The following is a 24,127-nucleotide window of genomic DNA, read 5'->3' as shown; positions in this document are numbered from 1 at the left end:
CCGCCTCGCGGCGTCAACGCGTAACGCGTCAGCCGACAACCTTTCCTGAGCACACTACCCAAAAGCCCTCTAGTGCACTGTAACCGATATGTTTGTTCGACCTTTAGGCGTGGTTCGCTCCATGGTATAACGAGACCATATAAACACAATGATTCCAAGCCTGAAAAAAGACTCGAAACACAAAAAAGTTGCCTATGAGCAATAAATAGTAAGCTTGATTGAGCTGGTTGGTGCTGTAGGGTATAGACGACGAGTAAAGAGCGCGAAAGATGGCACGAATGAAAAGGAAAGAAAACACGGTGCTGGACTTACAGCCAACGTTTATTGCAAAACAAGTGCAATTTATTTTATTTTTACTGGGTACTCCTTTCTTTAGTGATGTCATAAAACCGAGTAGTGTCGCGAGGGCCAAGCATCCGCAATTTGCGTATACACATTTGGTGGCGTGCCTAAGAAAGACGGGAACACGATGGTAATTTTTTACGTCATCGTGGTGGGTTACCGCTAATATTAGCAGGTAATTTCAGAAGGTATGCAGTTCTAGGTTCAAGAGTAAAACCTTCTCTGTAAACTGGCAATTGTGCGTACTGATTCATTTAGTTACTGCTCTTTCTATAGTTGCAGTTGTCTTGGAAACATTCAAATATTATATAACGATAACGTTGGCGATGCAATATTGTGCAGTTTATAAAGCGTGGGCCACGCTGGTGAAAAACAGCAGCCCATCTATATCTAACTTTAATTGCAGATTATGTGGGATCTCCTATGACTGTAATATTATTAATATAGGTCGATGTTGTTAATAAAGTAAAAGCACTGAACTCACCGTTTTTTTTGCTCTATTTTCGCTTTAGACTAAATACTCAAGTTTTTCGGAGTTCTGTTCTGTACAACAATGCGTTGGTCCTATGCATTTTTATTATTCACGTAGCATTGATGTGTGCTTATGAATTCGACCATTCCAGCGACTATAGGCGGTGGAGCGGAAGGTCGCAATGGCGGAAAATACGGTGATTTCGCGACTATCTAAGTCAGCCGTCGCCGAGCGTGAAGATGCGTTCATTGGCTTATGACTACTGAGAGACCGAACAACGTCGCATTTGCATCACCGTGTGACAGCTTAGAAGCACGGCTACATGGCACCACCTGCGTCGCTAGAATGGCCAAATAGGCTTACATGAAGCAAAGTAAATAAAGCCTGTGTTTTCAACAAGAATGCGTGCGATCAATGAAACGAATCAATTAAGTAGTAGGGTGCGGGAAACGCGGGAGGAAAGGCAGAAAATGAAAACTTGCGCTTTATTTTTTCATTTCTCGAGAGAAATTAACACTCAGAGATATTGTAATGCAGAAATCTCTAAAAAATGCCGACTTCAACTCTTTGTCTTGATAGTTACCATCGGGAACAGAATGCAAGCGTCCGTGTTTGATATCCTGCTGAATGTCTTTGGAACTCTTGTTTAGATAAAAGGAAGGCAATTTCGTAACGTTGAAAATAAAAGTATTACTCGGCAACTTATTCTTCTATGCTTGCTATACTATTGGAACGCTCTGTGACGGCATCACGCCAGCCTAGCAAATACCTTCAGTTTTGCTGATGCTTTCTTGGTTACAGCTTTAACTAACGTAACGGAGAACACGTGTCAAGATAAGGGGGAAACAGAGTTGCAGGAAGAGATATAATAGAGCGAAAAGGCCGCATTGGGACGCAACTTATGTTACCTTGCGTGCAGAAAGATTCCATACAGTAACGATAGTAGCCTCGAAAGACCTTCGCTGTACACTCGCGCCAGAGCTGTTATCGCTTCCGAGCAGGAAGCGTATACCTTTGTCTGACGCTTCTGCTATCGAACTCTCTACATTCACGCGTTCCTAACGCGACACAACATCCAAAGCGTTCCTTTCCACTGAACGTTGCTTGGAAACGGTAAGGTTCCTTCACGCTTCCGCCATCTTCTCTTAGCCTTCAGGAAATGAACTGAGAGCGTCGCTTAGCCATGATGTTTAGATGCTTGGTAAGGAAGATAGGAGTGCTTTGACGCAACTGATGTTTCGGGAAAGTCTTGGTGTGGGGATCTCTATGATGCATTGTTAAGCGACGCTTGCTTCCCGCAGCCACTAAGATTGCACACTTAAAGCGGACGCTTGTTAGAAAGACGAGACAGGGGAAGCTGGGTGCTTAATGACTACTTCTTTGTAAAATAAAATATATACTTTTAGAGGTTGATGTTTCGGGATGCTGTCCTTTCTTTTTGGTCCCTTCGGCATGGTTCCACCCCAAGATCCGCCCAGCCCTCCTTTGATACGGGTTCAATCGACGACAGCGACGTCGGTGCACCTGCTGTGGGAGCCACCCGACATTCGCGTCACAGGTACGACAACTGTGAATTTTGCTATTCCTTAGCGTCTTTGTTGTATATGTTCGTCACAAAACTGGTAGTTGCATGTTAGAAGTTTACAAGTATATTGACCCTTTCTTGTCTAGTCTGAATAATTACCATTCATTTTAGATATCTATTCATTAGCCATGTAATAATCAGATGACTCAAGGCATAATGTACATTTGGGAAGTACAGTGACCTAATCATTGTCAATTGGCAAAGTATAGTATCAGAAGAAAACTAGAAGAAGTTCTGTAAAAATAAGAACTTAACCCTCTGGCAGAGTTACGAGGAAACGTGTTTCTTTCTCTTTAGTTTTGTTAGTGAAGTACATTTTGTATTATACCTTCCTGTGAGAGGTGCCCTTGCAGACATTAATTTCAATAATATTTTATGTATCATCTAAAAAATGAAGTAAAAAATAGTTGTGAGTTATGGAGACATTTTAGCATGGGCTTTTCATCCCGAATCTGCGGAGCAATCATAAACATGGTCACTGGCATTTCGATGATAAGTTCTTCCCAAACGTTTCTACACTTATATACGTTCAATCAAACTAATCCCTTAATTCACACGCATACCCTTCTACATATTCATGTATAAGAGACCAACATAAGCACCCTATGCATCTGTGTATCATCAGAGCTACTTAAGAATTGCGAAGTACGATGCATGATCAAATATTTGTTTTATTGGCGTGGTGTAAGCATTAGGGAGTGATCAAAATTGGGCGACATTCATGCAGAGTATCCATTCATATTCATTAGTCCTGCACGTAGTTAAAGTTTATACGAGGGGCTCTAATGTCCTTATCTTTCATTAGCTGCTTGTGTAATTAGAGCTGATCAGCAAGCCAAATGCCTTTCACATTGAGAGATATTTCAGATACATGCCTATATAAATCAAACGATTGTGTGAAAGTCAGACGAGATATGCGCATTAGCAACGATTATGAAAGATGGAAGTTTCATACAATAAAAAACATAATACTTAAAAAAATGAAAAGTCATATTTTATATGCGGAAGCACAAAGACAAGACGTGTTACAGATAGTGAAGAAAACGGCTACGCTGTCTTCTGTAAGCTGCTGCCCTTTATTACACCACATAACTTCCGGCGAATGTAATACATAGTGCCTTTATTTTGCCTCTTCCAGAGCATTCCAACGTTCAACGTCTAGTATGCATCGTACTGTCGAGAAGCAGACGCTCCTTTGTCTGCTTTACCAAGCCATACACCAACAAATACTTTACGAATATAATACCGAGATCACATTTATTATAAGAGCCAGAATTTTTCTAGATTTTTCCTCAAAGTGAACCTGTTCTTTCGCGCGAAAATGTACATGCTGAAAACGATGCTTGTTACTGAATTTCCAGGCTATATACTGCATTACAAACAAGAACAAAATGACTGGCTCAAGCAACATGTACCGGGAACGCAGCAGAGCATCGTGCTAGAGAACTTACGATGTGGAACACGATACCAGCTCTATATGGAGGCATTCAATGACGCTGGAAAAGGGGACCCGACCCAAGTGCTAAGCGTCAAGACTGAGGGCACAGGTATGACGTGCACGTAAAACTGGCACCATCATTTTCACAGAAGTAGTCGCTGCAGTTATCAGCAATAATAATAATAATATTATTATTATTAATATTAATAATAATAATATGATTATTATTATTAATATTATTTATGATAATAATAATAAAGGTGAAGAGGACAGCTAGATTCGGATAATCGGTTTGCGACCTTACTCGTGTGAACGGGATGGAGAAGATTGAAAGAAGGAGATGAAAGAGAGTGTATGTTGTATCAGCAGTGTATGTTGACAGCTTTATGCTTTAGCTCACAGTGAAGCATCTGCATGTGAGGTTCCAACCTTTGCTTGGTGATGTTATAGCGATACGGCCATCGAGGTTTCGTTGATAGGTAGCTATTTTAAAACACGCGCTTCAGGTGGCAGCTACTGCAAAATTTTAACGTGATAGCGTTAAAGAGTTTGTTTATCAAAATTCTGGTGTCAGCGTCGGTGTCGTCGATTGCGATTAAAAATTCTGCGTTCTTTGTGTCCAAAAAATTGAATAAACTGAATAATAAAAATTTTTTGTTCACACGAAAATCAAACCCAGGCCTTCTGCGAAGCAAAACGAAGTTTCATCACGGAGTTACGTCTTTCTTCAAAATATTTTCGAAGAATAAAACAGTGTACGAATGTCATATATTAGGAAGAGCCTCATAATGTATGCCGTTTTGCATGGTAGAAGCGTACAAAGGAGGCAGGCATGAACACATGCTAATTGAACAAGTAGACGTTTTAAAGGCCCCCTCTGCTCAGACATGTTCAATCATCATCAACCGGAAAAACATCAACAGAGTGGGCAGCTGCGTAGGTTCAAGCGTTGTCTTACGTACACGTAGTGGACCTATTGCCAGTTTACGAATTGAACAAGTACGCCGTAGTGGACACTGCACAACAGTATTTGCAGCGGTCATTCTGAAACAGTTTGAAATGGCCAAGGTTAAATACGCGAAAATTCACTTCCTTGCGGCGTGGTTGAGCCACGCTCCCAAGACCGAAGCCAGGCTAGCAGTTCAAAAGGCGCTGCGTTTGAGGCCCGATTACGCTGTCACGCTAAGTCCAAGCTGAAGCGCCATCCATAGTTTTCATCATACATGTTGGAGGTTCGTACATTTCTCGGTATAGGCTCTCCATGGAACGGCATAGAACAGCTCAATGTCACGAGTGTTTTCGCCTTGTTATGCCTGCGAGTCCACAGGGAACGTCCGTGCCTCGGAAAAAGGAAATCTGTGTCAAGGCCCCCACGCGAGCCCGCCTGACGCGATCAACAACTCAACGGCGTCATCACGAGTCGGCGCCTTTCTGGCATGCACGTGCAGTGAGTCACCTCAGCAAGCAAGCCCGTCGAGTAAACAACCGGCGTCTTCCTGTCTGGCGGCTGACGCAATGCCTAGCGACGTCACTCGTCCTTGGGTGCAGCCACCTGCAGCGCAGCCTCTCCAGATTCAATGAGAAAGAATGACGCGGCCCAGCGGCGACCCCATTGGAGGAGTCTGACCTCATGACCAGCGGCGCTTCTGGTTGGACATTTGGGTTTTACCCGGTGCAAATAAAAGAAGCCCTGCGGCGCGTCGAGAGCAGTCCTATGTGAGAGCAGACATGTGTGTCGCAGTTGAGGTGTGTGAGCTATGTGATAGAGAGTTGAGCTGTGTGTCAGAGAAGAGAGCTATGTGATAGAGAGTTGAGAGCTATGTGTTAGCAGCAGTCCTATTTCAGAGCAGACCTATGTGTTAGAGAGGAGAGCTCGGCTCTTCGAGTCTCTGTCGGCCCCAGTGCCGAATTTGTAACGCCTCTGTATATATGCTGTACATAAACCTTGTTTAACTCACCGTCGTCTCGTCCGCTCGTCTATCACCTCTACGCAGAAGCAGTCGCGAGCTGAGAAACCTACGCTACCAAACGGCTGGTGACCTTCCCTGCGGAGTTCGAAGCAATGGCGCCTTCGGGACCGTGTTGGCATCGCCGTCTTACGCAACAGTGGTTGGCAGCTGCGGGATCGGCCGGCGTCAGCGACATCGATGCGGTGAGTGCCTGATGTTTTCCCCTCAGTTCACCAGACTACTCTAGCTCAGGTTGTAGTAATTTAGAGAAGGGCTGTGTGAAGCATTGAAGTGAGCTTTGATTGTTTCAAGCCAAGTCGAAGCGCTTGGAAACCAAAGTTAATGCGGAGGGGGTAAACACGGGTGTGTGAAAAATTGCTTGCGCGTCTTGCTAGTTGACTTATAGTGGGTACGGCAAGTAAATTGTTAACAGGGGCAAACAGCAAGAGGCTAGTGTGAACGATGGAGAACCTTAAAGTGAAAGAACTCATCGAAATTTGTGAGGAACTCGGCATTACTTTGGGCCGTGCGAAACGAAAGCAAGCGATCCTTGAGATCATGAAGGATGAGGGAGTGTCGGCTGAGGAAGTCGATGAGGCCTGGCTGGAAATCAAAGCACGCCGCGAGAAGCTCGCGAACGTGAAGAAGCTGAAAGGCGCGAACGTCTCGAGCGCGAGGAGGCCGAGAGACAGGAGCGCCTCGAGTTGAAACGACTAGAATTGGCAATCCTACAGTGTTCGCAGGCGCATAGCGTAGCTTCTCCGACGATTCAGGTCAGCGGGTATAGAATTCGGGACCAATTGCCACCGTTCGTAGTAGGCGAGGACATGGCAAAGTATCTCGTCAAGTTTGAACACGTCTGTGAGCGAAACGCTTTGGAGCGGTCTCTTTGGGCGCAGAACCTGTTAGCTCTTCTTCCCGGCGAAGTGTCCGACGCGATAACTTGCTTGTCGAGGGAAGCGTTTGAGAGCTATGACGAGGTTAAGGAAGTGCTCTTGAGACGTTATAAGTTGTCACCCGAGGCTTTCAGGCAAAGGTTCTGGTATGCTAAAAAGGGGAATGAGTCACACGTTGACTTCGCGTTTCGTCTTAAAGCCGATTTAATTGAATGGCTCAAGGGCGAAGGTGTTTATGACGACCGCGATAAAGTGGTAGAATGCATTGCATTGGACCAATTCTACCGCTGTATCGAGGAGGATGTCAAACTTTGGTTGCAGGACAAACTTGGTGAAGTACAGTTAAATAAGGCAGCAGAGTTAGCTGAGGAGTATTATACTCGCAGAAAGTTGCATAGCAGGGCAGTGCGCGTTGAAAAGGGTGAAAGGAAATGGGGCTTTTCAAAGAAACTTGTTCAATGGAAGGCGCGAATCTGCTACAACTGCAAAAAGGAAGGGCACATCGCGATAAACTGTAAGCAAAAGTTTGCGACTATTCGAGAATCGGAAATGAAACGGAAGCCGCTTCTCTGCTACAACTGCAAAAAGGAAGGGCACATCGCGATAAACTGTAAGCAAAAGTTTGCTTTTGCGACAATCCGAGAATCAGAAAAGAACATGCGGTTGTTGGAGCCGTATATCCAAGAAATTAGTGTGAATGGGAAAACGTGTCGAGCACTTCGTGACTCAGCGGCAACCATGAACGTTGTCCATCCTTCATTGGTGTCTCCGGATGACTTTACAGGAGAATGCGCGTGGATCAGGCAAGTCGCCGAGGAGCAGAGTGTTTGCTTACCAATCGCCACGGTTGTCATTGAAGGCCCGTTCGGTAAACTTCGCACCGAAGCGGCTGTGTCTGTCGCGCTAAAAGATCGTTTCCTTATCTTTTCTCCAACAACTCACAGCAGCTTCTCAAAGAGCAGGGTAAATCGTTCTTCCCCAACTTAGCGTACATTGCCCTCACGCGATCGCAAGCATGGAAGCTTTCGCAGGAGCTTGATCTTGTTAAATGCGGTGAACTCTCAGGTGACCTTGTCGGCGGGTCGACGGAACCTCAGAGAGGAAATTTTCCGCGTGAGTCATGTGAGCAGTCACTCGAGCGGCCCGTCACCGAAGCGACCGGCGCGGCTTCCGTAGCAGGGGGAGACGACATGGCGCCATTGAGTCAGAGCGAGAGGGCGGCAACGCTCTCGCCTGTAGCGCAAAGTAGGAATGAGCTGTCGAGGGTTGATCAAGAAACGCTCATTCGAGAGCAGCGTGAGTACCTCTCGATTAAAGTGCTAGTGGAAAGCCACAAAAACGCGGCACAAGTGCTGTCGAAGGAACACTACGAGAAATCGGTGAAGAAGCGCGCTTTTGAAGTAGGAAGTCAGGTATTGCTGCTGCGGCCGTCCAAAAAGAACAAGCTTGAGGTTCATCGGGAAGGGCCCGCAAAAGTAGTATCGAAGCTTTCTGATACCGATTATGAAGTGAAATTAGGAAGGCAGCTGAACAAAATTTGCCACAGTAACTTGATGAAACCATACGTGCAACGTCAAGCGGTCGTCAATCAGCTGTTGAATGCTTCAGAGGAAAAGGGAGCAGAAATTTCGAGTTCTAGTGATGTAATCGAAAGGGGGTCGGAGGTAATCTTGGAGAAGTTGAACCTATAGAGCCTAGGTTAAGTGAAGTTCAGAAGGAGGACCTGAAAAGGATATTTTCCGAGTTTGTAGACGTGTTTTCGGACCGTCCCGGAAACACGACGGTGATCGAACACGATATCGAGCTAACTTGTAAGGAGCCAATCCGTATCAAGCCGTATCGTTGTTCCCTTGTGCAACGTCGCAAGTATGAGCAGCCCTTAGTACCGCGCATAGGTATCGTCGCCTAAAAGTGGCCGGTTACTGAGATGGAGCGTGATACTCCGACAGCGCAACTTTGACGTTCGCTAAAAAAAAGGGAAAGCTTAACGCTAATGCAGGTGCATTGAGCAGTGCGTTCTAGCTGGTACTCTCCTAACCTTTCGGTTTCTCGCTGGCGATTCGGGGCAGAATTTTGACCTCATCACGACCTGAGCTGAGCGCTCTCGTCCAGAGTGAGCTCAAGGAGCCACCTTTATGTTCTATTCTAATTTGTTAAGTTATTGTACGTGAAAAAAAAATTGAGTTCTCATTTTAAGAGTCTTGTGTCCCACATGTGCCTCTTGATGTAGAGGGAAAGAAATTATTAGAGGGAAAGAGTTTATTATTTATTATTTATTTGGGACGGACATTGTTGCCACCAGCCACCTCTGCTCATCAGTTAAGTTTCATCGGTAGCACTAACCAAAGTCGTCATTATGTTACCTGGGCTGTAGCAGCTCGCAAGAGCATCATCTGGTACTGAACAATAGGCACACTAAGTTGAAGTCTCAATATTTTTTTAATGGGAGGCATTTCTTAGTGAACTTCGGCGACTTTGAGCATATCTATCGATCTATCTAGCCGCTCACGTGCTCTCGTGGTCATCCCCTTAACTTGGCGTCAACCAAAATTAGCACGGGTGGGTAAAATGGTTTGAAGAATATCACGCGCTGGTCAAGACATAAATAATGTCACAATCCTGTCGCGTACGTCGTCAAAAACTTCGCGCCAGACAGTAGCACATACCCACGGGCGGGTGTGTGCTGCTGGTATGCGGGTACGTGCCACAGATGATTGACACTTAGCATCTACCTAGGAACGAGAACACACATGGGCAATTTTAACGCGCGAGCGTTAAGAAATTACCGACGTCGATAACGTCACCCCAACAAACGCAAAGTATAAATTTCAGGGTCCAAGCTGGAATCGAACCCAATCATTCTGCGTGTCAGTGAAGCATTTTACCACAGAGCTACGCCAGGTCTCGGAGCTACATTTCAAACAGACGCTAATCTTCCTGAAACGTCAACAGTGGTTGCAGTGCTGCCTACCCAATTTTGTGTACATCACATATGTGTTCCTTTGATACAGCCGTCTAGTCGGGTTAACGTCAATGGTGCTTAGTTGCCATGCGCTGAAGCTGATTTATGTAGCAGTGTCCAGGCCCAGCATCCTCGCGAGCATCAGCGCTTCTTATCAGCTTCTGTTGTTGCTAATACGCATGTTCCAGTAGGCATCGTTGGAAAGTGCACAGAACTGGTTATATAAACATCTGCAACTCTTTATCATATGTCTGTGCGTATTATATTTGTACATATATTTAGAGTCATTACATGACGGGTCGCTCAATAAAAAACTTGCAACATGGCCACCTTCCCTCCGCATGCTTCGCATAACGTCGATTCCCAGGTACGTGGGATCTGTGGAATTTTAATTGCTTAGGACTAGCATGGCTAACAGGAAATGCTTTTCCCAACTTTTTTTCGATTCTTTGAAGAAATCAAATTCATACTTGTTATATAATATCTCAGAAAGTATCATACTCTATCTAGATTCCCTGAAAAAAGACCTGTCCCTGCAATCATTATCATCGCGCATAAAATTGTCACAAATTGCCTGTTTTCATAAAATGTATCATCACCCTGCCCTACCCGATCACCTTAACCCTGAGCCATCACACGGACCATCATCATAAATTCAAACTCGCTTCATGTAATAGTGCAAACTTTTATCATTCATTTCTACCATGAACTTCTCGTGATCGAAAAGGCCTTTTCGTGGACTTTGTGAACATTATTCATCATGAGCAGTTCCGTAACTTTGTAGTAAACATCCTATACTCAGGCCCCTTCTAAACTCATTTTAGGCTCATGTCTTGCTACCTTGTTTTATGCGCGTTTTCTTTCCACTTTTTTGTTTATTGTACTATTTTGCTTCTTTTTATTTAGTTTTTTTGTCGAAGTGCTGTTGCCACTTCTCCTCTTTAATGTCTCTGGCACTGAGAGGTTTAATAAAACAAAAATAAAAAATGTTCTAGGGCAATCACTATAATCCACATAAAATGAATAGAGATAAGAACCTGTGCCTGGCGCTATCTTATCTTTCGAGCTACTTTTTGTAGCGTTAGCTATACTGGCCTCGCTGAGCCAATTTTGCCTGCCACTGGTCTGCGCATGCGCAATGATACTCCGCTGCCGCCGCGCGCGACTCGCCGCCGGTGTGCGCGCAATTCGATGCGCTGCGCAGACGATCAGTGGTGACACTCACGCACCGGAGCTGGCACCTCCCTCGCACTCGGCCGCGGCTGCGCGTGAATCGCCGCCGCCGGTGTGCGCTTACCAGAGGAGTGCCGTCATAGCCTTGGTAGACATATGGACGCCGACACGCGCGCCATCCCTGTGCAGTCGCCATCTGACACTGCGCTGGAGCCGCTTGATAGCGCCTCTGACTGGCATTTGCCACTGTGAGAGGGCATTTGCTGCTCAACGGTACAGTAGAACGGAGAAGCTTAGCTCATCGGATCCCGAAGTAGTTGCCCGGCAAAATAAATATACATGTGCCACATAATACTGTCACGGGGTCATGACGTGGCCGAAGACAGGAGACTTCGTGTTGGAATTTAACTGTTTATTTGGGCGAAGCTGTGCCCGGTAAAAGGAAAGTCCAATTACAGCAGCAGTCTCGCACAGATAGCAGTCTCGGACTGATAGCGGCGAACGGAGCGTCGGCCTTCGATCAACAACTGACAAGCGGCGAAGCGCGTCGGCATTTATACTCTTGCCGTCGAATGTTCTAGCGTTATCGCTGGCGGTGGCGTAGGTTCCAGAACAATCTGTACCGTTCGAACAGTGGGCGTGATCTTATCGAAATGATCTACTACAGTCCGGAACCTTCTGGAAAACTGCAGGCGCGGTTTGCGCTGAGAATCGTGTGGTGTTTTGGGACGATAACGAAAACCTGGGAAATTAAACGTGGCATTGCCCCCCTCTGAAAAAAAGGCATCGTCCCGATGCTTTAACTAAAGATGAAGGTACAATAATATTGCAAAAAAAGTACAATTAATAAATTACGATGGAACAATAATACAAAAAACACTGTTTCAGTTTGTTAACGCGCAGGCCGCGCCGCGGTGGTCTAGTGGCTAAGGTACTCGGCTGCTGACCCGCAGGACGCGGGTTCGATTCCCGGCTGTGGCGGCTGCATTTCCGATGGAGGCGGAAATGTTGTAGGCCCGCGTACTCAGATTTGGGTGCAGGTTAAAGAACCCCAGGTGGTCAAAATTTCCGGAGTCCTCCACTACGGCGTCTCTCATAATCAAATGGTGGTTTTGGGACGTTAAACCCCACAAATCAATCAACCAATTGTTAACGCGCATGAAACGGCTTGAGGCGCGCGACATGCACGACTTCAGGTCGCGATCGGCGTCGTTGAGAGTTCGTGATTCCGTCGGGGACAACCTCGTAATCAAGTGGGCCGAGACGTCGAACTACCCTGTACGGTCCGAAGTAGCGTCGCAGAAGCTTTTCACTTAGTCCACGTCGGCGTATCGGCGTCCACACCCAAACACGTTCACCAGGCTGGTATTCCACGAAGCGTCGTCGAAGGTTGTAACGGTGGCTGTCTGTCGTCTGTTGATTCTTGATACGGAGACGCGCAAGTTGTTGGGCTTCTTCGGCACGTTGAAGGTACTCGCTCACATCGAGGCTTTCTTCGTCGGTGACGTTGGGTAACATGGCATCGAGCGTTGTTTCCGGGCTCCTTCCGTAGACCAATTTGTATGGAGATATCTGCGTCGTCTCCTGCACCGCCGTGTTGTATGCGAAGGTCACATACGGAAGAATGGCGTCCCACGTCTTGTGTTCGACATCGACGTACATTGACAGCATGTCGGCGATCGTCTTGTTAAGCCGCTCGGTGAGACCGTTGGTCTGTGGGTGGTACGCTGTCGTCCGGCGGTGGTTTGTTTGGCTGTATGCCAAGATCGCTTGAGTTAAGTCGGCAGTGAATGCCGTTCCTCTGTCGGTGATAAGGACCTCCGGGGCGCCGTGACGTAGGACGATATTTTCGACGAAGAACTTAGCTACTTCGGATGCACTGCCTTTTGGCAGGGCTTTTGTCTCGGCGTAGCGGGTGAGATAGTCGGTAGCTACCACGATCCACTTGTTTCCGAAAGCCGACGTCGGGAACGGCCCCAGTAGGTCCATACCAATCTGCTGGAAAGGTCGGCAAGGTGGATCAATTGGCTGCAGAAGTCCCGCTGGCCTTGTCGGCGGTGTCTTGCGTCGCTGACACTCCCGACATGTCCTCACATAACGAGTGACGTCGGGGGTAAGACGTGGCCAGTAGTACCTTTCTTGTATCCTCGTGAGCGTGCGAGAAACACCGAGGTGCCCTGCCGTCGGAGCGTCGTGCAGGGCCTGCAGGAGTTCTGGTCGCAGAGCTGAAGGCACCACAAGGAGGTACTTAGCTCGAAGCGGTGAAAAGTTTTTCTTTTGTAGAAGACCGTTTCGTAGAAAGAAGAACGCAAGTGCGCGCTTGAATACCTTCGGGACTTCGGCGTTCCTGCCTTCGAGGTATTCTATTAGGGCCTTAAGTTCCGGGTCGGCCCGCTGTCGTTCAGCGAAGTCGTCGGTAGTTATCGTTCCCAAGAAGTAGTCGTCATCCGGGTCGTCGGGTAGCGGTTGGTCGACAGGCGCACGAGAGAGACAGTCGGCGTCGGAGTGTTTTTTGCCGGACTTGTAAATGACAGTAATGTCATATTCTTGAAGTCTCAGGCTCCATCGTGCGAGGCGACCAGAAGGGTCCTTCAAGGTGGCTAGCCAACACAAGGCGTGGTGGTCGCTCACAACTTTGAAGGGCCTGCCGTAGAGGTAGGGGCGAAATTTCGACGTAGCCCAGATGATGGCGAGGCACTCCTTTTCTGTTGTGAAATAATTTGCTTCTGCTTTGGATAGCGATCGGCTGGCGTAACTAATAACCCTTTCAAGTCCGTCAGTCCTCTGCACAAGAACGGCGCCGAGACCTACGCTGCTTGCGTCAGTATGTATTTCTGTCTCGGCGAATTCGTCGAAATGGGCAAGTAACGGAGGCGTCTGGAGGAGATGTTTAAGCTCCTGGAAAGCGTGTTACTGTGGCGTTTCCCACTTGAACTCCACGTCGGCCTTGGTAAGGTTAGTAAGAGGATCGGCGATGCGGGCGAAGTTTTTCACGAATCGCTTATAATAGGCGCACAGGCCCAGAAATCGGCGCACGGCTTTCTTGTCAGTGGGTGGCGGGAAGTCGGCGATGGCGGCTGTTTTCCGTGGATCGGGACGAACTCCAGACTTGCTGATAACGTGCCCCAGAAACAAGAGCTCCTCATACGCAAATCTGCACTTTTCTGGCTTCAGTGTGAGGGCGGAAGTCTTGATGGCTTGAAGTACAGCTTCAAGGCGCCGAAGATGCTCGTCGAAACTCGAGGAAAACACGACGACGTCGTCCAAGTACACAAGGCAAGTCTGCCACTTCAATCCTGCCAGTACTGTATCCATAACGCGTTGAAAAGTTGCAGGCGCTGAACAAAGGCCGAAGGGCATCACCTTAAACTCGAAGAGGCCGTCCGGTGTTATAAACGCCGTCTTCTCTCGGTCTCTTTTGTCGACTTCGATTTACCAATAGCCAGTCTTGAGGTCCATTGACGAAAAGTACTTGGCGTTATGGAGCCGATCAAGTGCGTCGTCTATTCGTGGGAGTGGATACACGTCTTTTCTTGTGATTTTGTTCAGGCGGCGATAATCGACGCAGAAACGTAGGGTCCCATCCTTTTTCTTCACCAACACCACGGGGGATGCCCATGGACTCTTGGACGGCTGGATAATGTCATCCCGCAGCATTTCATCAACCTTTCTTTTCATGGCCTCACGTTCTCGCGTCGAAACCCTGTACGGACTCTGACGGAGTGGTCTGGCATTTTCTTCGGTTATTATGCGATATTTCGTGATTGGTGTCTGCTGAATTTTTGATGACGACGAAAAGCAATCTTCGTATTGCAGAAGCAGGGCCTTGAGCTGTTCGTGCTTATCGTTCGGAAGTCTGGGATTGACGTCGAAAGCTATGGAAGGGGCTTCGTTCCTCTGAGCACGTTCCGCAGAATTGGCGAGGGCGAATGATCTGGTGGCTTCGACAATTTCTTTGATGTATGCGACCGTTGTTCCTTTGTTCACATGTTTGTACTCATTGCTGAAATTCGTGAGCATAACCGTTGCTTTTCCTCCCCGCAGCTCTGCAATTCCTCTTGCGACGCAAATATTTCGGGTGACCAACAGATGCTGACTGCCTTCAAGGACGCCTTCCAAGTCAGGTGATTTAGGAGCGCCGACTGAAATAATGACGCTTGAGCGAGGAGGAATGGTGACTTGTTCTTTCAGCACATTCAAGGCATGGTGTCCTGACTGCGTGCGCGGTGGTAGTGCTCCTTCTGTGGATAACGTTATCGACTTCGTTTTTAGGTTGATGACAGCACCATGGAGGCATAAGAAGTCCATGCCAAGGATGACATCTCTCGAGCAACGCTGTAGGACTACGAAGTCTGTAGGATGAATACGGCCGGTAATGGTGACTCTCGCTGTGCAGATTCCTGCAGGCGTTACGAGATGGCCTCCGGCTGTGCGGATTTCAGGGCCTTTCCAAGCTGTCCTAACTTTCTTTAACTTCGCGGCGAACGACCCACTGATGACAGAGTAGTCGGCTCCAGTATCGACGAGAGCGGTCACACTGTGGCCGTCGATAAGAACGTCGAGGTCGCTAGTTCGCCGTCTCGCATTACAGTTAGGGCGTGGCGTCGGGTCACGGCTGCGTCGGCTTGTTCCGCTGCTTCCATGTTGCGTCGTCAGACTACCTTCGGTAAGTGAGTTTTCACCGTCAGGGCTTTGCCTGGTTGGCGTTGTGTTCGGAAAGCTCCGTCGCGGCGTCGTCGTCATCGGAGGATCTTCGGTAGTTCGTCGCACAGCAACCGCACCTCCACCGGTTGCTGCCCTCAGTTTCCCGGATACGGGCTAGGAGACCGGCCCCGCGTTGGGCCAGAGTACTGCCGGTGGTGCGGTGACGTGTGGCGGCTGGGCGACGGCGAACGCGAAGGGCTTCGTGGTGTCCACCGAGTTACTGTCAGGTAGTCGGCGATGTCACGTGGTCGTTCTCCTGGCTGTGGACGCGGTGCATTGACGGCGAAGCCACGCAGTCCCATCTGTCGGTACTGGCAACGGCGGTAAGTGTGTCCGGCCTCGCCGCAGTGGTAGCAGAGCGGGCGATGGTCAGGGGTGCGCCAGACGTCAGTCTTTCTTGGTGCACTGCGCTGGGCCGCTGGCGAACGGTATGACGTTGGTGGGGGTGGTGGCGGCGGTGGCGTCTGTCGACGGAAGTGCGATGGGGCGGCGTTTTGGCGTAGACGGGAAGGAGCGTTGTGGCGCAGTGCAGCGGCGTAGCTCATAGCTTCCGGCTCGGGCAGCGGTACGTGGGGAATTTGAAGCGATTGCCGAACTTCTCGCACAATGTCGGCGATTGAATCCACTTGAGGCTGCGCCGAAGGCAACAGCTTGCGCAGCTCTTCCCGCACGATCGCTCGGATTGTTTCACGCAGGTCTCCGGAGTTACTGGCTTGAGCAGCAGCGCAGTCTGCAGTCAGGCGACGATTATACTGTCTGGTGTGCATGTCCAGGGTCTTTTCGATAGTGGTCGCTTCGGCTGCAAATTCTTGGACGGTTTTCGGTGGGTTTCTCATCAGTCCCGCGAAGAGCTCCTGTTTGACCCCTCGCATGAGGAAACGGACTTTTTTCTCCTCAGGCATGTCTGGGTCAGCGTGACAGAATAGTCGGGTCATTTCTTTTGTGAAAATGGCGACATTTTCATTTGGTAGCTGAACCCGGGTCTCTAATAAAGCAGCGGCCCTCTCTTTGCGAGCGACGCTCGCGAACGTTTGTAGGAATGCGCCGCAGAAAATATCACACGTTCGGAGCGTGGACTCCCAATTTTCGAGCCAGGTCCTTGCGGTGTCTTACAAATAGAAGAACACACGACGCAGCTTTTCGTCATGGTCCCAATGGTTGAGGGCGGCCACACGGTCGTATGTTTCTAGCCAGGACTCAGGGTCTTCGAACGATGTCCCATGGAAAATTGGTGGTTCCCTGGGTTAATGCATGACCATCGTGGGCTGGGATGCTGCGGTTGTCATTGTCGCTGCAGTCGCGGTCATGGCCTTGGTCTTCCGCGCCTTGTCTTCTAGAAGCCCGTACTCCGGTGGTAGCCCTTGCTGTCGGCGGCTTGTTCGCTGCTCCTGGTTTTCGTCGGTGTCTTCTCCGCGACGTGGGCTGGGTTCACGGCTTGACGGGGGCGTCCGGTACATGAACGAAGCAGCCCCTCCACCAGATGTCACGGGGTCGTGACGTGGCCGAAGACAGGAGACTTCGTGTTGGAATTTAACTGTTTATTTGGGCGAACCTGTGCCCGGTAAAAGGAAAGTCCAATTACAGCAGCAGTCTCGCACAGATAGCAGTCTCGGACTGATAGCGGCGAACGGAGCGTCGGCCTTCGATCAACAACTGACAAGCGGCGAAGCGCGTCGGCATTTATACTCTTGCCGTCGAATGTTCTAGCGTTATCGCTGGCGGTGGCGTAGGTTCCAGAACAATCTGTACCGTTCGCACAGTGGGCGTGATCTTATCGAAATGATCTACTACAGTCCGGAACCTTCTGGAAAACTGCAGGCGCGGTTTGCGCTGATAATCGTGTGGTGTTTTGGGACGATAACGAAAACCTGGGAAATGGAACGTGGCAATACGTTTACCGTGTGCGTGTCATTGGAACAGCTGTAAGCATGATATCTGGAAAGCTAAGAATAATCAGCTGAACTTTTGCTAACGCTACGTATATCCTGGCATAGCTGAGCTAAGCCACTGCCAGTTTTTTATGGTCATTGCCAAGGAGATTTTTCTCAATTCTATTTTCTGCCTCTCAAATTTTCTACACAGCTCTCCCTTCTTAATCCCGAACCCGACACTCTCCCACACAATGCTAGAGTAATAATTATAGGCTTGTGTAATAAAGAATTACAAACAGGCTTGGCCGCTTTCTAAGATTAGAACATTCTCCCAATAACACAGTTTATTTTTTTCTCTTCGCCGAAATCTCTTTTTGCTGGCTGGTGGTGCCTTAATTCTTGTAGCAGAAAGCAGCGATAGGTCCCCCGAACGTTTAACTCCACAACAAAATGACTCGATCATGTATGATCAGTAGACATTTAGATGTATTCATGATATTAGCGTATAAAAACTTCATGCGGCTACCTCCATCGAGCGAACTAGCTCTTTAAAATAGTTGTGACTCTGCAATGCCGCATAGCTACGGCACGTTTCCTTAGTGAAAATGCACGCCCATGCTTCAAACTTCCATTGCTGAAATCTAGTGTTTTGAGAAGTTATGGGACTCTGCGCTGCTAACAAAAATCTAGTGCATTAAATTCAGTATGACCTGTGTCTGTGATGGAAAACAATGGATGCTGTCTTCACTGAATAGCAATGAATCTCCCGGTATATCATCACCTGAGTCATACTTGCTTTTCGCACATTTCAAGCCGGTACTGTTGAGATACTCTCACAGAACTTGAATTATAGACCATCTTTCAGCTCCGTAAAGCCGCGACTTCATATAAAGCACCTGCATGCCACTACGAGTTTAGGTTTCTTCGGTCATAGCAATTTACTCTATTTGCGTTTGAAGATACGACAATGCAAAAGAGCAGAGAGCAATATGACTACAAGGCGAAATTGATCTGACGTTGACACGCTTTAACCTGGTAGCAATGGAGCCCGTCCATGTATTTCATAGCGCTAAATAAATGCCTTGACCCGACGACTTCAGTATACCACGTGATTTGGTACGATAAAACTATAGTTTCACTTGTCATGTCACTGATACCAAGAATGATGTCACAGCGTTAGCTTAATATCCTAAGAAGGCCTGCAGCCACAACCTCTGTCTAATAGCACCTCTCAATAAAGTCAAGAGTATATATATATATATATATATATATATATATATATATTCATCCGCGCTGCTGAAGCTTGCATGGCTTGCTGAATCAGCTCCGGCAACGGCAAGCCAGGAGTTGGTCACGGAAGCCATGGCTGAAGAAGGTACGGGAGACGTTTGTTTTGTTCGTGTAGCGCACGCCTATTTATAGTTATTCCAGATATTTTAATCCAGTTGCAGGGCTTTCAGCATCACAATACATACTTGAGCCTTCGTCCCATCATCATCAGCCTGACTACGTCCACTGCAGGACAAAGGCCTCTCCCATGTTCCGCCAGTTAACCCGGTCCTGTGCTTGCTGTTGCCAATTCATACCCGCAAACTTCTTAATCTCATCTGCCCACCTAACCTTCTGTCTCCCTCTGACCCGCTTCTCTTCTCTGGGAATCCAGTCAGTTACCCTTAATGACCAGCGGTTATCCTGTCTACGCGCTACATGCCCTGCCCATGTCCATTTCTTCTTCTTGATTTCAGCTATGATATCCTTAACCCCCGTTTGTTCCCTAATCCTCTCTGGTCTCTTCTTGTCTCTTAAGGCTACACCTACCATTTTTCTTTCCATTGCTCGCTGCGTCGTCCTCAATTTAAGCTGAACCCTCTTTGTAAGTCTCCAGGTTTCTGCTCCGTAGCTAAGTACCGGCAAGATACAGCTGTTATATACCTTCCTCTTGAGGGATAGTGGCAATCTACCTGTCATAATTTGAGAGTGCTTGCCGAATGTGCTCCACCCCATTCTTATTCTTCTAGTTACTTCGATCTCGTGGTTCAGCTCTGCGGTTATTACCTGCCCTAAGTAGACATAGTCTTTTACAACTTCAAGTGCACTATTACCTATCTCGAAGCGCTGCTCCTTGCCGAGGTTGTTGTACATTACTTTCGTTTTCTGCAGATTAATTTTAAGACCCACTTTTCTGCTCTCCTTGTCTAACTCCGTAATCATGAGTTGCAATTCGTCCCCCGAGTTACTCAGCAATGCAATGTCATCGGCGAAGCGCAGGTTACTAAGGTATTCTCCATTGACTTTTATCCCTAACTGTTCCCATTCTAGGCTTCTGAAAACCTCTTGTAAGCACGCGGTAAATAGCATTGGGGAGATTGCGTCCCCCTGCCTTACACCCTTCTTGATTGGTATTCTGTTGCTTTCTTTATGAAGAACTATGGTAGCAGTTGATTCCCTGTAGATTTTTCCAGGATGTTTATATATACTTCATCGACGCCCTGATTCCGCAGTGTCTGCATGACGGCTGATATTTCTACTGACTTAAACGACTTCTCGTAATCTATGTACAGTGGTTGGTTATATTCTGAGCATTTTTCTATTACCTGATTGATAGTATGAATGTGGTCGAGTGTTGAGTAGCCTGTTCGAAATCCTGCTTGTTCCTTTGGTTGATTGAATTCTAATGTTTTCTTTACTCTGTTAGCAATTACCTTTGTAAATAGCTTGTATACTAAAGAGAGCAAGCTGATCGGCCTGTAATTCTTCAAGTCCTTGTCATCTCCTTTCTTATGTATTAAGATGATGTTAGCGTTCTTCCAAGACTCTGGTACTCTTCCCGTCAGGAGACACCTCGTAAACAGGGTGGCTAGTTTTTCTAACACAATCTGTCTTCTATCTTTCAATAGATCTGATGTTACCTGATCCTCACCAGCAGCTTTGCCCCTTTGCATGCTCTCCAAAGCTTTTCTGACTTCTTCTACCATTACTGGTGGGGTGTCATCTGGGTTACTGCTAGTTCTTATAGTATTAAGGTCGTGGTTGTCTCGGCTACTGTAGAGATCTCTGTAAAATTCCTCCGCTATTTTAACTATCCTATCCATATTGGTAGTTATTTTGCCTTCTTTGTCCCTTAGTGCATACATCCGACTTTTGCCTATCCCAAGTTTCCTCTTCAATGCTTTGACACTTCCTCCGTTTTTCAGAGCGTGTTCAATTCTCTCCATGTTATACCTTCTTACATCGCATACCTTACGTCTATTAATCAACTTCCAAAGCTCTGCCAGTTCTATTTTGTCTGTTGTACTTGACACTTTCATGATTTGACGCTTCTTAATTAGGTTCTTCGTTTCCTGGGAAAGCTTGCCAGTGTCCTGTCTAACTACCCTGCCTCCAACTTCCACTGCACACTCCGTAATGTTACTCGTCAGATTATCATTCATTGTATCTACGCTAAGGTTGGTTTCCTCACTAAGAGCCGAGTACCTGTTCTGCAGCGACAATATGAATTCCTGTACTTTCCCTCTCAGTGCTCGCTGATTGATTGGCTTCTTGCGTATCAGTTTCTGTACCTCCCACATGCTTACGTCAAATAACTCACGGCCCTCAGTCCCCAGCAGCTGCGAAGCAACTGACCACGGTGGCGGTCAGATCTGCAACGCAGCAGAGGGTGCTAAGAATTTCTGGGTCCGGACAGGCCGCCATTGGAACCTGAACTTGGCAACGTTTAACGCTAGAACCTTATCTAGTGAGGGAAGTCTAGCTGTACTATTCGAGGAGCGAGAGGGTGGGCTCAGTGAGGTTAGGAGGACAGATGAGGCCTATACGGTGCTACAGAATGGGCACGTTCTTTGCTACAGCGGCTTGGCAGACAGAAGAGAACTGGGAGTGGGGTTCCTAATTCACAGAAACATAGCTGGGAACATAGAGGAATATTATAGCATTAATGAAAGGGTGGTAGGTATTGTAATTAAACTGAATAAAAGATACAAGATGAAGGTAGTACAGGTTTACGCGCCTACATCCAGCCATGATGACGCTTCAGTTGAAAGCTTCTATGAAGACGTGGAATCGGCAATGAGTAAGGTAAAAACACAATATACTATAGTGATGGGCGACTTTAATGCAAAGGTAGGGAAGAAGCAGGCTGGAGACCAGGCAGTAGGAGATTATGGCATCGGCACTAGAAACGCCAGAGGAGAGCTACTAGTAGAATTCGCAGAACGCAATAATTTACGGATTTTGAATACCTTCTACCGAAAACGAGAAAACCGCAAGTGGACATGGAGGAGCCCTAATGGCGAAAATAAGAACGAAATAGACTTTATAATGAGTGCACACCCTGGAATCATGCAGGATGTGGAAGTGATTGGCAAGGTACGATGCAGTGACCATTGAATGGTACGGTCTCGAATTCGCCTAGACTTGAAGAAGGAACGACAGAAACTTCGTCCCATAACCAACGCTGTCTCGCAGTTCGTATCAGCGAGAGCGGGAAACTTTTGACTGAATGTGGAGGGGCTCTGCCGAAGAAACCGAAGGTGTCGTGCAGGCTTCTGCACCCACACTTTAGGCGCGCTCACGTGGGGGTCACAGGATCATCTTTTCTTTCGCGTATTCCAAAGTTCATGCTGCAACAAGCACGAAAGAAATTACGACATCGTCGACAATAATGTCGCTTCTTGTCAACAGAGAAGTATAAATAAATTCTGAAACTAGTGCAGGTACTCTTTATTGTTTTGCATTACGTACGTGTCAAATTCAGCGTTGCATTATTATTTTTTTGCAATAATGCCTGATCCTAGTTTGTAAAAACCAGCCTTCTTTAACTGGTGAGAACCAGCTACATGCTCGCAAAGCCTCCATCGTTTGGTATGATGAGTGTTCACAAGCTTCTTATGTTTCTTCCTTATTCGAATTCTAAGTGAAATTGTCTGCTGAGATTTTTGCATGGCCCAATGTTTCTTCGTATCTTTAATTACTTAACGTGCCTGCAAACATAACCTTTGCTCCATAAACTGAACACCCTTCCCGAGCGCAACGTTTGTTGTTTCCTTTAGATTGTCCCTAATGCCATGGTTAAAGCCATGTTTCAGTGATCACAGTTCGCAGGTTTACTGCTAATGAAATATTGTTATAGACGCCGCGGCGAGGAAGCGGGACAGGCTGATGTGTAGGCGTGACAATGGTTAGGGAACCCGTGCCGCGGCTGTAGCACACCGCGAAGCGGCCTTTCGAGGCGATTTATGGTTCATTACGAAAAAACCAGCCGTCACTGACGCGCCGCCTGCGAAGCATTAGGGAGAGGGGACACGTTACGCAGAACGGCCACGAGTAGGGACGTGCTGACCCTACTGGCGCGTTCGAGCCACGAGGCCAGTGAAAAGCAGAACGTTGTAGCTGATAGCGAAACGAAAATCCTCTCCACTGCGTTACGACGAGGCGCGTGGAGGTTGAGGGCAAAGTAAAACAAGCAATAAACGAATGCTGCAGCGAGTGCGCAATGCGACCCTAATCGCCATGCGTGTCTTTTTTCCGCGCACTCGGGCGTATTCGCCGTACAGCACCACCCTGTGAGTGATGACCCTGGTGCGGCGAATAATTCCCCGAGGTTAATTATTTGAGTGTGTTAACGAGCTCTCCGGCTTGATCCCTCCCAAAATACCAACAAATGCCCTGTGTCTTTTTTTTTTTTTTGATGCGCTAAGCAGCTTCGGACGTAGCGAAATCGAAAAGAAGGGAAAAAAAAAGAAAGCGGTAGCTTTAGCGTAATGACTGGTACGGTGCATGTATAGAAAAATGTTGTAGGTATCTGGTGAATCTAGGTAAGAGTGGGAGGAGGTTGATCGAAAAGGAATGAGAGTAAAAGCGGAAGGGACCCATACCAGAACACAGGTTCATTAATAATGACCGGGCTGAAGAATTAACGAAGTAGGCAACAACTTTGTTTGTTCTGCCGATCAAGACGGGCTCCACCAGTCCGGGCCTCAACGGCTGACGCGGGGCGCCTGCCGGTTATGAGGTCCCAGCGGTGGCCTTCGAGAACGCGCTAACGAAGCAATGAAGCTCTCGACGAAGGGCAGAAAAGCGCGAAACAAGAAAAACAAAACCTGCTTCCACAGCGGATATGGCAGCGTCACTGTATACCGCTCTAGCACGAGCGTCAGTTCAAGGAGGAGAAAAAAAAGATAGCTCAGAAGTAATAATAATCCTTCGAGCACACGCACTTTGCTAGATCATTAACCAGGCTGCCTTCATCTGAGCACGAAAGATGGTTTCGTTTTCATAGAGGGCAGACCTGTAGGAAGCTTGCATTCCAAGCGCCATCACCAGCCATTGTTAGAAACAACTAGAATCAAAATAATCTCGGTCATTCTGCATAAATGCGCGTTCAGTGCCGGCGAGAGCGTTCTGCGTAGCAACTGTGAAATCGATTGCGTAGTAGTCACCCCTTCAGGAGAATATTGTTTCACGAAAGAAACATAACTTCGAGGAATGCTCAGTAAAAACACGCCACTCAACGTAAAAACAGCGAGTATTGATGCATGATTCAGTCAGTTTAAACACGAGTCGATCAAGCAAAGTACCTAGTCATTTGGTGGGAGATTGAGATCGAACGGAAAACAGAGTTTTAACGAACTTTCACTTCCGGCAACAGTCAACGGCTTCCTAATACGCATTATTATGCCATTTGTCTTGTGCTATGATGTGGAACGGTTTCATACGAGTTGTTGCAGATTTCTTGAA

At 47.5% G+C, this 24,127-nt stretch overlaps 2 protein-coding genes across 2 annotated transcripts in view; both read left to right on the top strand.

Annotated features, from left to right (window-relative positions):
• Positions 1 to 3,939, top strand: part of LOC142774977 (cell adhesion molecule Dscam1-like) — a 480,705-nt gene extending 476,766 nt beyond the window's left edge. Inside the window, exons 24-25 of the mRNA XM_075876146.1 lie at positions 2,283 to 2,372; positions 3,761 to 3,939. Of these exons, the coding sequence (XP_075732261.1) occupies positions 2,283 to 2,303 (21 nt within the window). The 3' untranslated portion in view covers positions 2,304 to 2,372; positions 3,761 to 3,939. The remainder of the gene's footprint in view (positions 1 to 2,282; positions 2,373 to 3,760) is intronic.
• A 1,919-nt stretch (positions 3,940 to 5,858) lies between these two features.
• Positions 5,859 to 24,127, top strand: part of LOC142774979 (uncharacterized) — a 103,516-nt gene continuing 85,247 nt past the window's right edge. Inside the window, exon 1 of the mRNA XM_075876148.1 lies at positions 5,859 to 5,989. The gene's annotated coding sequence lies outside the window, so the exon portion shown is untranslated. The remainder of the gene's footprint in view (positions 5,990 to 24,127) is intronic.

Source organism: Rhipicephalus microplus, chromosome 2, assembly GCF_043290135.1.
Source record: "Rhipicephalus microplus isolate Deutch F79 chromosome 2, USDA_Rmic, whole genome shotgun sequence".
In the NCBI taxonomy this organism is placed as follows: Eukaryota; Metazoa; Arthropoda; class Arachnida; order Ixodida; family Ixodidae; genus Rhipicephalus; species Rhipicephalus microplus.
The sequence above is the reverse complement of the archived record's forward strand: the minus strand, read 5'-3'. Positions and strand labels throughout refer to the sequence as shown.